General features: G+C 37.6%; 2 protein-coding genes across 2 annotated transcripts in view; one reads left to right on the plus strand and one right to left on the minus strand.

Annotated features, from left to right (window-relative positions):
- Positions 1–12,754, minus strand: part of LOC135075189 (ragulator complex protein LAMTOR4 homolog) — a 32,255-nt gene that overhangs the window by 2,102 nt on the left and 17,399 nt on the right. The gene's annotated exons all lie outside the window — the stretch shown is intronic.
- LOC135075434 (lysosomal-associated transmembrane protein 4A) lies at positions 1,481–11,550 on the plus strand. The gene is made up of 9 exons (XM_063969875.1): positions 1,481–1,669; positions 2,264–2,377; positions 2,624–2,837; positions 3,261–3,369; positions 5,101–5,257; positions 5,762–6,016; positions 6,096–6,162; positions 7,988–8,124; positions 8,809–11,550. The coding sequence occupies exons 2-9, from the start codon at positions 2,270–2,272 to the stop codon at positions 8,905–8,907; spliced, it is 1,146 nt and encodes a 381-aa protein (XP_063825945.1). The 5' UTR covers positions 1,481–1,669; positions 2,264–2,269; the 3' UTR covers positions 8,908–11,550.

The raw sequence follows: 12,754 nt of genomic DNA on the forward strand, positions 1-12,754 counted from the left end.
CCGTCAATACCGGATCGCTGGTTCAGATTTTTGCCATGTTGGAAACCATATAGTTGAACGATGGTAGCGCCCCCCTGTCATTGAGTTTGGTGGGACAGTTCAGCGTGGGTCATCTATACCAACTTTTTGGTAGATCTACCACTTTTCACTTCAGTCTACCTATCTACCACCCTAGACCTAAAATCTACCTATTTTTTTAATTTTCACATATCACCACAATGTCGCGTCTATAACCCGACAATAATTAACCACCCTGTTCTCTTCTTACTACTTAGTCTGTGGCCCAAACGTGTGAAGCCAAGTTTATAAAAAAGTCTGTGGTAATTATTTATTTCTCTCTCATCTGTGATGATCTGTGTGTCGTTTGGATTTGGATTGTGTGTGTGTGTGTGTTAAGCTTGCTATGTTGCGAAATAGAGTGATTTTAATGAATATTTTCTTTGCTCCTCGAAAACTCCGTTTAGAGGGATTGTTACATACAAAGAGATTTTTATCAAACTATGGCCAGCCTAGTGAAGAACATTTAAAATCTATATAAATAAAAATGAATTGATGTTCGTTAGTCTGATTAAAACTCGAGAACGGCTGGGCCGATTGAGCAGGTTTTAAAATGTTTGTCGTAGTCCAGGGTAGGTCTAAACGGTGAGCAAATACGCGCGCGATATTGTTTTTCTGTGACAGACAAAATTCCACGCGGGCGAAACCGCGGGCGGAAAGCTAGTTATTTAATAAAATATGTACAACTTCAAAAAATAAATATTTTACGAACAGACCATGTATTTTTAATCTTAATTTTTTTTCTAAATTGAGGTGGTAGATCTACCAATTTTGCATTTTACATTCTACCAACTTCTACCAACAATTGGCACATAATCTACCAATTTTCTAAAATTTGGGTTGGCAACACTGGACTGACAGACGATGATTTTCTTTCAGGAAATGGCAAAGGGATATGTAAAATCAGCCAAATCAGAGCCCCGATTACGGTAACTTTTAACGTCTACAATCCAGACACGCTTCATCGACGCTGCGATACGATTGGTCGAAACAGCTGACGTACGCTGTTGAACGACCAATCGTATCGCAGAATCGAGAAGCGTGTCTGGATTGTAAACGTTAAAAGTTACCGTAATCGGGGCTCTGCGTATATAGCAGCGAGAACACAGATATGGATTAGAGAGCGAGAACGATTCTGAAACGTCAAGTGACAAAAATCGGAATAGTAATCGAAAAAATCGTATAAAAATCGAAATCCTGTCTACGATAATATTCGACTATTGATATTTAAAGCGCCCGCGCCATACAAAAAATGTATGACATGTTTATGTTGATTGTGTAGGGCAAAACATGCCCTTTCCCTAGAGTTTCAGATGGTTTCAGTCTGCACTTTTGTTGACCCAAAAGTCCATCCAATACTTTGTAACAACAAAAGCAGGCATGTCTGGACCGCCTCTGGCGCCATCTGCGCTATCTGCTTTACGTGAGAGAACCCCATTGATTCAGATCCGATTTTCTATTAAAAAAAAACAATGTCACTGAAATTAATTGACACAAATTGATTTCGCAATTTTCTGAGAAGAAAATAATCACTAATTAACGTTGTGAGAAAGGAATTTTACTCATCAAATGATATACGTTTTAACAATAAATTGATCACAATCAATAACAGGTAAGAATAACTATTACCCAAATCGTTTTTGTACGTCTCTTGATATCATGGTCTTCTAGTAGTCATATAGATTTATTTTTATATGAATTGCAATATCTCCTTGATAATAATATGAATTCCCTCGATTTTTCTGTATGCTTCAACTCAGTCGGACGGTCGTTATTCGACTGATTCGGCTACCAAATTAAGTAGGTAGGTACCATTGCTTGCATTGTATGGTTGATCGATTGCATTGCATTCGAGCCTACCAATCTGTCACGTATTGCTTAATGTATGTCCATTAATAATATGCCTGATTAAGTGAAAATACTGTAGCAGTTGGCTAACACCAAACAGCCATAATATCATTCACAACTTTATAAGTTTAACTCATAACAACATATGATATTATTATTACCAGTTCAGTAGTGTTCAGTATAAAGTGTAGTTAAGTGTTCTGTGAACATGATGTTGAGACTGTTTTCATTTTTTCTAACAAAAATTTGCAACTTTAACTTGTATATTATTTTACTATATAATAATTAGCTTAATAATTGTTTACTTCTAATACAATTCAATTGGCAGCTTTTACTAACTAATTATGTTAATTTTCAGGTCAATATGTTGAGATTTCGTCCCAAATTGGGAAGTGAGCGTAGCAGCGAGTGGCGCTGCTGTTTTTGTCTTCATGTGCGCACAGGCACAATCTTACTGGGAACATGGCACCTGGTATGATTTTATTATACCCTTGAATTTACACAACTTGATAGTTATAAAAAATGCATGTTTATTTACAGAAAAACAGTTTTTAGAGACTACTTCTTTTTATTTATATTCAATACAATTCCTTATTTTAATCTACATTATACTATACAAATGATTGCACAGGACTTATATGTTATACAATGCCCCTTTTTCCAACAGGCATGCTTCGTGTATTTAAAGGGAGTTTATATCAAGTTAATTTTCTTACAGCTATTGCACCTCATTGCATTAGGCTTCCTAGCAGCCATAGTGCGAGACCCTCGCCTTCTTGAAGAACTTGAGCGTGAGTCATCTCCAGTTGCGGACTGGAGTGATGTTGGGCGACCAAATAACGCATTGCCCACTCCCCTGTCTAACGTGGAACCTCCTCCAAGCTCGTTCCCACAACATGCCAATCAAAATAGGGACCATAGCCTTATTTACCGTAAGTAATTTAGCATTATAGTCATTTATACATTTCAGTAGGCAAACATTTGTGTGTTTATTGTTTGCAATGCTATCCTAACAAGCAAGCATCTGGGTTAAAAACGTATTTCATCAATTAATAATAATATTTTGTAGTTAATAATATTATTATCAAATGGTGTAACTTATTCCAATATCGTTGCTATTATCCTGTTTGTAGGTAGGTTCAATTAATTGAAAAGCTAAATACTTATCCTCATTGAGTTAAAAATGATAAATTAAGTATATTCTGAGAAAATTGCTTCTAACCCAAAAATAGGTTTTTATACTAACTCAGCTTGGCACATAGACATTGCTGAACAATATGTCTTAATACTTGTATGTACAATATTTGTAATGTGTCCAACTGTAGATGATGTGGATGTGGGTGCACTGGTTACAGTGTGTACCCTGGCGATCACGTTGATGCTGATATATGGCGCGGCGCGCGGCAAGCCGGCACACCTTCTGCCGTTCTTCTGCCTACAAATATTCGACTTTGCCATCACTGTGTAAGTACTTGTTCTATAATTAAATCTGGCTATGTTGCTAGGGAAAAAAGGCTCATAAAGCGTGGTAGAATTGAACTACAAGAGGTTCGTTTCAGCTAAATGACGTCCACTGCTGGACAAAGGCTTCTCCCTAGAAAAAAATCTACGTCCAGCAATAGGCAACTAAAAGGCATGATAAATCATGTAAACAAATAAAACCGAAAACCAAACAACTCCATTGATGATAATTTTATGATAAGTATAAGTATCTTTGATTACAAAAGAAAATAATGTTTAGAACAATGAACACATTGGCAGTATCACTTGGCTGCGATTAAAATAATAATTTACTAGCCATAGCCCACGTCTTGGCGAACATGGGTTTCGAAAATATGAAATACATAGCCTTTTTCTATATAAAAACCCATAACTCTTGAAAACAAGCATTTATGTAAATATTTATTTATTCACAAACTACCTACAATTACATAACAAACTAGTTAACACTAAAAATTCACTACAATAACAATAGTAGTTTCGTAATTAGATGCAATTTTGTTTAATTATAAATATCACATTAATTATAATTAATTGTGAATTTTCCCTTTTGTTAGAAGTACATACATACTTAGCATTGCTTGATTATATGCATTATTTTATTTAATTATGTAGCAATTTTTGTACCATATTTATTTTTTACAAAAATATGCCACTCAATCTTATTAGGAATCGATTATATTATCAATTTCTCTAGAGTCTAGTACCTATAATATCATCTTGAAAAAGCAACATTTAGGGTTTTTACTTTTTTAAAATAAAATTACTTAATACTGCTATTATCTTTGTTATCGATATTTCTTAATCCACAATTGATAGCAAATGCATTGTGCTGATGAAGTTAGTATGCTAATGTCACCCTGAGTAAATTTTATTTTATAGCCATTTTTCGTGATTCACGACATACTTACAACGTTCGTCATTATTCGCTTTGATAACAATGTTCATTCCGAGTTGAGTATTGATAACATATTTATAAAACCCATAATAGTTTTACGTTGTAGCATTGTATTGGTAAATCGAGTCGTCATCGATAAGGCTTTCGACTTCAATGAAACCCAACCATTTAAGGTAGAATAGTCCCGGAGGATGGCAGACTGGCTTGGGTCCCCTAATGAATTTAATCTGAGGGGTATAGGAGGAATTCGAATTATATTGACTTGGGTCCTTTGCAAAGCGAGAAACAGATAGTCACCCTTTATAGGCTTTATATCTGGCGAATATTTTGCCACGATAGTTTGAACCTTATTCACTATCATAAAACAATAACCAATAAAATTTTCAGCGTTTTTATAAGTAGAGGGTTAAAAAATTTAAGAATGAATTATGTAGTTATCAGTATTTATTATACAGGGTAGCCCGAAGTCGAAACGACAAGTGATTTCGATATCTTGTATAGTTTAGAAATAATCAAGTGAGATCACCTATCGTTTCCGCCCTGTAGGCCTAGGATGTGCGCCGCAATAAGCGATTATCGCGCTATTTTATCGATTTTGCTTATACATTTTGACGTCAAGAAAAGTTATCACGGCGCGCTTCTCTTCATCATCATCATCTTAGCTCGCCACTCTTGTGGCGGAGTTTTGGGCTGACACTGTGTAGGTTTGTTGTCGACACGAAAAGAAGAAGATCTTAGCCCGGCTGAAGAGGACAAAACTTTATTAGCGTATTAACTTTGATTTTTTTTTCTCGCAGCGTAACGGCGACCGGTTACCTGTGCTACCTGCGTTCGATCCACCGCCTGGTGGCAGAGACGCGGCGCGTGCCGTGGCGCGCTCAGCTGCTTCAGTTGCCGGCGCCCGCGCTAGCGCTCGTCGTCGTCTCCGCGTTCCTGGCCGCTGTGCTGATTAAGGTGAGCTGGCTGTTATACTCTGTGTCTCTTGTTTCATGATTTTACTGTACTCGACCCGTGGTCTTACTATTATAGATTACATACGATTTTGCTCATAAAACCCGGTCGAGTTAACTGTGCAACTAGGGGCCTTGACGTCACACGGTACGAACGGAGCGAACGCGGAAAGATGAGCAGGTGAGTGCGGGGAGAGTCGCATTCCAGCGAGGTGCGCAGTTAATTCATAATTATCACGACTAAAACTGAGCAGGCGCTCTTTCGACACAACTTGCTGCTGTCTTTCCTGAACACTATAAATTATAATCCGGGCCTTTTCAAGGCGAGAGTGAATAGGCACTACAGGGCAGATATGTACCATCCTAGACTGCATCTCACTTAACACTAGGTGCGATTACGGTGAAATACCTGCCTTGTAATGCATAAACACTTTTTTTCGTTAAATTTGTTATTCTATGCCTACTTTTTATACACTTGTTTCATACTGAAAATCGTTTTTCCCCACAGGCGTACTGCATCAACATCGTGTGGCGCTGCTACAAGTACCTGACGATGCGCGCGCACGCGCTGCACAGCCTCACGCCGTTCGTGATCTCTCAAGACGGCGTGGTGACGCCCGCGCCGCTGCCGCACGCCTGTCCCCCGCCCGCGCCCGACTACTCCAGCCTGCTGCCCGCCTACGACGACGCCGTCAAGCAGACGCCGCCGCCGTCCTACCGCGCTGCCACGCTCATGGCCGCCGCCGACCCGGCGCTCGTCACGGTCAGTGACTAACTGTAATGAAACGCCCGCGCCCGACTACTCCAGCCTGCTGCCCGCCTACGACGACGCCGTCAAGCAGACGCCGCCGCCGTCCTACCGCGCTGCCACGCTCATGGCCGCCGCCGACCCGGCGCTCGTCACGGTCAGTGACTAACTGTAATGAAACGCCCGCGCCCGACTACTCCAGCCTGCTGCCCGCCTACGACGACGCACTATGGATCGAAATTCAGATTTATGGACATAGCGATTTTTTTCACAATTTCTATTTGAAAAAAATACCTATCGATAGGTTATGTTATTCTGATGAATAAATGCTGCACAAGTTTTTCTCTAAAACCAATAGTTTGGCTGGAAAAAATATTTTCTATTTTCGTTGTATGGAATGAAACATAAAGTGGTCGATTTCTACTAAGCCTTGACAGATCTTGCTTTGAAACTACTTGAGCCTTGTTCTATGGCTTGTTGACTATAATCCTACACTATCAGCGCGCTCCCAAAGTTGCCCGTTCACAAGTTATGAGGTTCAGAATAATTAAAAAAAAAGTAAGTAAAAGTGACTTTTTTTTGGAATATCTTTAAAGATTTAACGAAAATATAAAGATTCTATACGTTAGTAATGTAAATTAACCTTAAATTACTGATAAAAACACATTTTAATAAAATTAATAGTAATAAAACAAGCGATATTTTTTTCACAATTTCTGTTTAAAAAAAATACCTATCGATAGGGTGTGTTATTCTGATGAATAAATATCATTAAACGTTTTTCTCTAAAACCAATAGTTTGGCTGGAAAAAAATATTTTCCATTTTTGTTGTATGGAATGAAACATAAAGTGGTCGATTTCGACTAAGCCTTGGTAGATTTTGCTTTGAAACTACTTGAGCCTTGTTTTATGGCTTGTTGACTATAATCCCACACTAACAGCGCGCGCACAAAGTCGCCCGTTCAGAAGTTATGAGGTTCCGAAAAATGAAAATTAAAGTAAGTAAAATTGACTTTTCTTTAGAAAAGACGACAAGAGAAAGGTTAATTACGTTACTAAAGTATAGAATTTTCATGTTTTAGTTGAATCTTTAAAGATATACCTAAAAAAAGATACTTTTACTTACTTTTTTATTTTATTTTTGGAACCTCATAACTTCTGAACGGGCAAATTTGGGCGCGTGCTGATAGTGTAGGATTATAGTCAACAAGCCATAAAACAAGGCTCAAGTAGTTTCAAAGCAAAATCTGTCAAGGCTTAGTCGAAATCGACCACTTTATGTTTCATTCCATACAACAAAAATGGAAAATATTTTTTTCCAGCCAAACTATTGGTTTTAGAGAAAAACGTTTAATGATATTTATTCATCAGAATAACACACCCTATCGATAGGTTTTTTTTTTAAACAGAAATTGTGAAAAAAATATCGCTTGTTTTATTACTATTAATTTGATTAAAATGTGTTTTTATCAGTAATTTAAGGTTAATTTACATTACTAACGTATAGAATCTTTATATTTTCGTTAAATCTTTAAAGATATTCCAAAAAAAAGTCACTTTTACTTACTTTTTTTTTAATTTTTTAGAACCTCATAACTTGTGAACGGGCAACTTTGGGCGCGCGCTGATAGTGTAGGATTATAGTCAACAAGCCATAGAACAAGGTTCAAGTAGTTTCAAAGCAGGATCTGTCAAGGCTTAGTAGAAATCGACCACTTTATGTTTCATTCCATACAACGAAAATGGAAAATATTTTTTTCCAGCCAAACTGTTGGTTTTAGAGAAAAACTTGTGCAGCATTTATTCATCAGAATAACGTAACCTATCGATAGGTATTTTTTTCAAATAGAAATTGTGAAAAAATTCGCTATGTCCATAAATCTCAATTTCGATCCATAGTGCGACGCCGTCAAGCAGACGCCGCCGCCGTCCTACCGCGCTGCCACGCTTATGGCCGCCGCCGAACCCGCGCTCACCACGGTCAGTGACTAACTGTAATGAAACGCCCGCGCCCGACTACTCCAGCCTGCTGCCCGCCTACGACGACGCCGTCAAGCAGACGCCGCCGCCGTCCTACCGCGCTGCCACGCTCATGGCCGCCGCCGACCCCGCGCTCACCACGGTCAGTGACTAACTGTAATGAAACGCCCGCGCCCGACTACTCCAGCCTGCTGCCCGCCTACGACGACGCCGTCAAGCAGACGCCGCCGCCGTCCTACCGCGCCGCCACGCTCATGGCCGCCGCCGACCCCGCGCTCACCACGGTCAGTGATCAGAGGTTTTTTTTACGTTGGGAAATACTTTGAGCATGCCCACTGGACGATGGGAACGACCAGTGAGTTCTGTGACATCTCTAAAAATCCCCCTCAAACGGGAACCGGTGAGGTGTTTGTCCGAGCCCATTCTTTTGACTGAACAGCGACATGAAGTCGTCCGTATCCCGCTGTAGCAGTCCGAGGACCCTATTTCACCAGAATTTCCTGGTAAACCACTTTTGACTGATTTTTGCAGTCAAAAGTGCTTTTGACAAAAGCCCTTAGTCAAAACCATTTTTGACGGGAAACATCAGTTAAAAGTCGTTTTGAATATGAGTTTTGACTGTAACAGCGATATACAACAAATGACGACACAGCAGACGTCCAATAGGCCTAGGATGCGCGCCGCGATAAGCGTTTATCACCATTTTATCGATTTTACGCGATAAGCCCATACGTTTGTCGTCCTAAATCGTCGATAAGATTTTATCACGGCGCGCATCCTAGCCCGGCAAGAAACAAAAGTCGAAATCATTTTATTGTTGTCACAGCCGGACACCCCGCCGACCGAGCAGCCCCCGCTAGCCGCCGCGCCGCCCACCAACACCGTGGTCATGCTGCCGCAGCACGGCGCGCAGGCCCGCGTCTGAAGCTCGCGGGACACCACCACCTGTACCCACGTGACCTCCCGCCAACGGTCCGGTTCGTATTCCTTTTTCAAATTCAAACCTTTTTTATTGTACAGTCGACAGCATATTAGACTATACAATAGCCGGCAATAAATATTGCACATCGACCTTTGGAAAGAGACAATCGGTTAATTTCGGCTTGTAGAGCGTTATCTCTGTCGCACACTACCTATACGATTGACAAAACATTATTCAATTAAAATATTGTCCGAACCCTTAGTATTTCTCTTCGACAAATACTTTAACATATTGTGAACCACTTTTCTTTCACGACTATAAAAGTTTTTAGCAATTTAATTCACAAAATCAATTGCACACATTTAAAATAAAGTTTGTTTACACTTTGACAAAACGTCATTATGTCAGTCGTTGTTCAAGTGCGACAGTGATAACGCTCTACGAAACCGAAATTAGCCGATTTCTCTTTCTTAAGGTCGATGTACAATATTTATCGCCGGGTATTGTACGTTTATGTAAATCGCACCTATAAAATAAGAACATACATAGGTGGCAGTGTCGATCAGTTTATTCGATTTTACGTTTGTCTTGCATAATCGCACCTATAACAAGAGCATAGGTGCCAGTCTTAATTAGTCTTCTGCCATAGCGTATGATTGCGCGTGTATTCCCTCTGATGTCTTGTACTGAAAATGCTTTTGCTAAAATCTATTCAACCAATACATCTTTGTAATAAAAAGTAGCATTCAATATTTAAATTACAGCAATATCGTTTCTTGCAATGTGTCAATTAGTGTTGATTTACAATTACTCCATGATTAATGCAGGTTAATGTGTGATTGAGTACAGGTTTATGGCCCTTGCTTGTGCCTATATTTTTAATATTAATATAATTATTAATTTTAAAGGGATATTTTCGTTGGGGGCTGATCCAGACTATCTATTTACCTACATTTATTTAAATAAAGTGAAACAAAAATGAAATTTTGGATTTATATTTATCTTCAAATTAATTTACTGGTAATAAAATATAGTTGACATTGCAGTTACTTCATAGTCATTCCCTTCTGGGTCCGCTCCCGACGCCTAGTAGTAAAGGAGCGGTGATGGCACTCCCGCGCTCGCGGCGCTCGGTCCTTTACCTGTTGCAACTGTAGTGCCATTACGTTACGATGTTTCAAAAATTTATTTTCGTATGATACTTAGGTAACCACTAGTTTTATATTCCACTTCTATTTATACTTAATTCTGTTAGAGTTTAAAATACACAGTTATTTTTTGTGTACATTATTGGTTTATTGCCATTTTTTTGTTATTATCATCATCAGAACGCGAGTCAAAATATTGCTTAGGACTAAATTATGTATCGTTTGTTGTAGTTTCTTTGGCATAATAACAACATTCCTTCCTCATTTCTAGGCTAGTATAATGTAACATAAATGTCTATTCATTAATCATTGATGTCTTGAAGTGTCTACTCTATTTACATCTGGTAACATCATATTGCACTTACACAAGCGTTACTTACAAGTATGTAAGTTAAAAACGACCATGATGTCAATTTGTGTGGCATCACACCGTCCATTTTGACGCTATTGGCAATGCACATTCGATGTTCCTACCATAATGTTGTATACGGAAAGCAGGTTTTATTATACTATTGTTTCGCTTTGTTCATAGGCAATTGTAGTATAAAAACTGACATGCTGCAACTTTTCTGACAGATATACCGTGTTTGAATTACTCACAGTTACGTCTACTTCTCAATGTGTAAGATTATCAAAGTATAAATTACCAAGCAATGATGCCTTAGCTCATTGGTATCTTGCAGTGGCTTGAAATCTTTATAGCAGTTGTATGTACGCGCTTATTTAGGAAGTTTTCAAAAGTAATAAATGTCATCTGCATTAAAGGTTTCTAGCACCTGCAACGACTTATTTTAAATGTAAGGGAAAAATAATTAATGTATATTAATATTTGATGTGTGTACCAACTAACGGAACGTAAATTTTAGATGTAGTCTGGTTATTGAGTGTCTAGAAAATTGCTTGAAGTCACTGCTTTGCTCATATAAAATGGTAAGGTCCGTAAGTAGTTTCAAAATGGCCTAAACATGTAACACATAGTAAATCTTCATGTTGAATTATAGTAATTAAACGATATTATTAACATTTATGAAGTCATAATATTATACTGACACGTGTAGGTATTATTGTCGAGAATATAATATCTAAGTATGTAATTCACTATCTTGATTCACATTGGATGGAAACATTATTGGCTAATATAGTTCAATTCGATTATAATAAAAGTATTGTATACATTCTTGCCAAATTTTTAATTAATTCTCGAATAATCTGGATGAAGTACATTTTTATGTGAGAAGCTCGTACTTACTTCGCAATATATTTGTCAACGCAATTTTTCATATCATTTCACTACGGATATTTTCTTATTCATTGCTGTCACTTGTCATAATATTCCATGTTGTTTTAAGTTACAAAATTCTAAATTAGTAATACTACTTAAAAGTTACTGATAATGTAATAAGGGCACTATTCAAATCAGTGTGTAAAAGTACCTACTATATTATTGACTTTATGTAAGATATCCAAATTTAAATAAATCGTATGTCTAAACGTAAAAGTATTTTATTGAAATCCTTTTTCCGTTGATGTTTTACCTACAACTTTGATTCATTTAACTTAAACGCTTTTAGGGTTGATGGGCGACTATGCTGACCACTGACTTACGGAGTTACGAACTTCTACTGCTCCACCACTATCTCTATAGAACCCAACCAACCAATCTATATGAAAACTTATCGTACGTAATGGTAACCGATCATTTAGAATGCATCCCCATTCTAAATGAGGAACGCTAAAGCTAAACGTTAACAGTACATTCACTTCTAGTTGAAGCTGGTAATAGCTGGCTACTGGTAAAATATTATCATGTATAAACTGTATAGTGGCTTCTTTACCTATTTGACTTAGTTGTTTCGTTTTGTTTGTTACTTCAAAACTTTAACAAGAACAGTACATCTTAGTCGCGGTACATAATCTTTGTTTATATAAATTTATAATATAGCACGTTTATCTACATATAAATCTACCGTGCAATTATCTAATGTCCACAAAAAGTTTAAGTAAGTTATATTGTAACAGTAGTTGTAAACCTAATTAAAAAAATACAACAGTGTTAAACTATTCGCTTCAACAATCGCACATAAATCAAAAGTTATCGCTAAATTACGGTAACAGTAATGCAAGAAAAAATTATGGTTGTATTTCACTAGTAAAGACCAGTCAAGATACGAGATTATTGCCTGTATAGTAATATATTCTTCGTTAATGTTCATACGAGTTTCACTGTTAGTGTGACAATGTCAAACTGTAGTTTACGATAACATCGAGAAAAGACCCATGAGTCTGTGTTACAGTTGATTGGAGTTAACAATTAACAAACAGAACATAAAAAATAATTTTGCTATCAATCAATCACAGACGTTCATTCATTTGTAATTTCACCTCCATTAAGTAGGAGCTTTCCTTAATTAGTAATTTTCGTTAAGTTTGTTAATTTGCTTAGTCATTTCATATAATTATCAGGCGGAAATGTTCAAAGTACATACCAATAAAATAGTCTAACTACACACCGAGTGCATTATGTACTTTCACAAGAATATACATAAGGTCCTGTCTCTCAATTACGGAATTCGAACCCGCAATCACTTGATTTGCAGTCCAAATTCATTCACCACACGCATTTAACCATGGTTACAGTCTACACAAAAAATCTAAGCGTAGGTATCCATTCGGTACTGTTTTACTACCTACGCTGACAATAT

Source organism: Ostrinia nubilalis, chromosome 10 (genome assembly GCF_963855985.1).
Source record: "Ostrinia nubilalis chromosome 10, ilOstNubi1.1, whole genome shotgun sequence".
Taxonomy (NCBI): domain Eukaryota; kingdom Metazoa; phylum Arthropoda; class Insecta; order Lepidoptera; family Crambidae; genus Ostrinia; species Ostrinia nubilalis.

Coding starts and splice junctions, on each gene's coding strand:
- LOC135075434 (XM_063969875.1), top strand. CDS start 2,270: ATGTTGAGATTTCGTCCCAAATTGGGAAGTGAGCGTAGCAGCGAGTGG. Junction 2,838..3,260: donor GGACCATAGCCTTATTTACC/GTAAGTAATTTA, acceptor CACTGGTTACAG/TGTGTACCCTGGCGATCACG. Junction 6,017..6,095: donor CCGACCCGGCGCTCGTCACG/GTCAGTGACTAA, acceptor GCCGTCAAGCAG/ACGCCGCCGCCGTCCTACCG.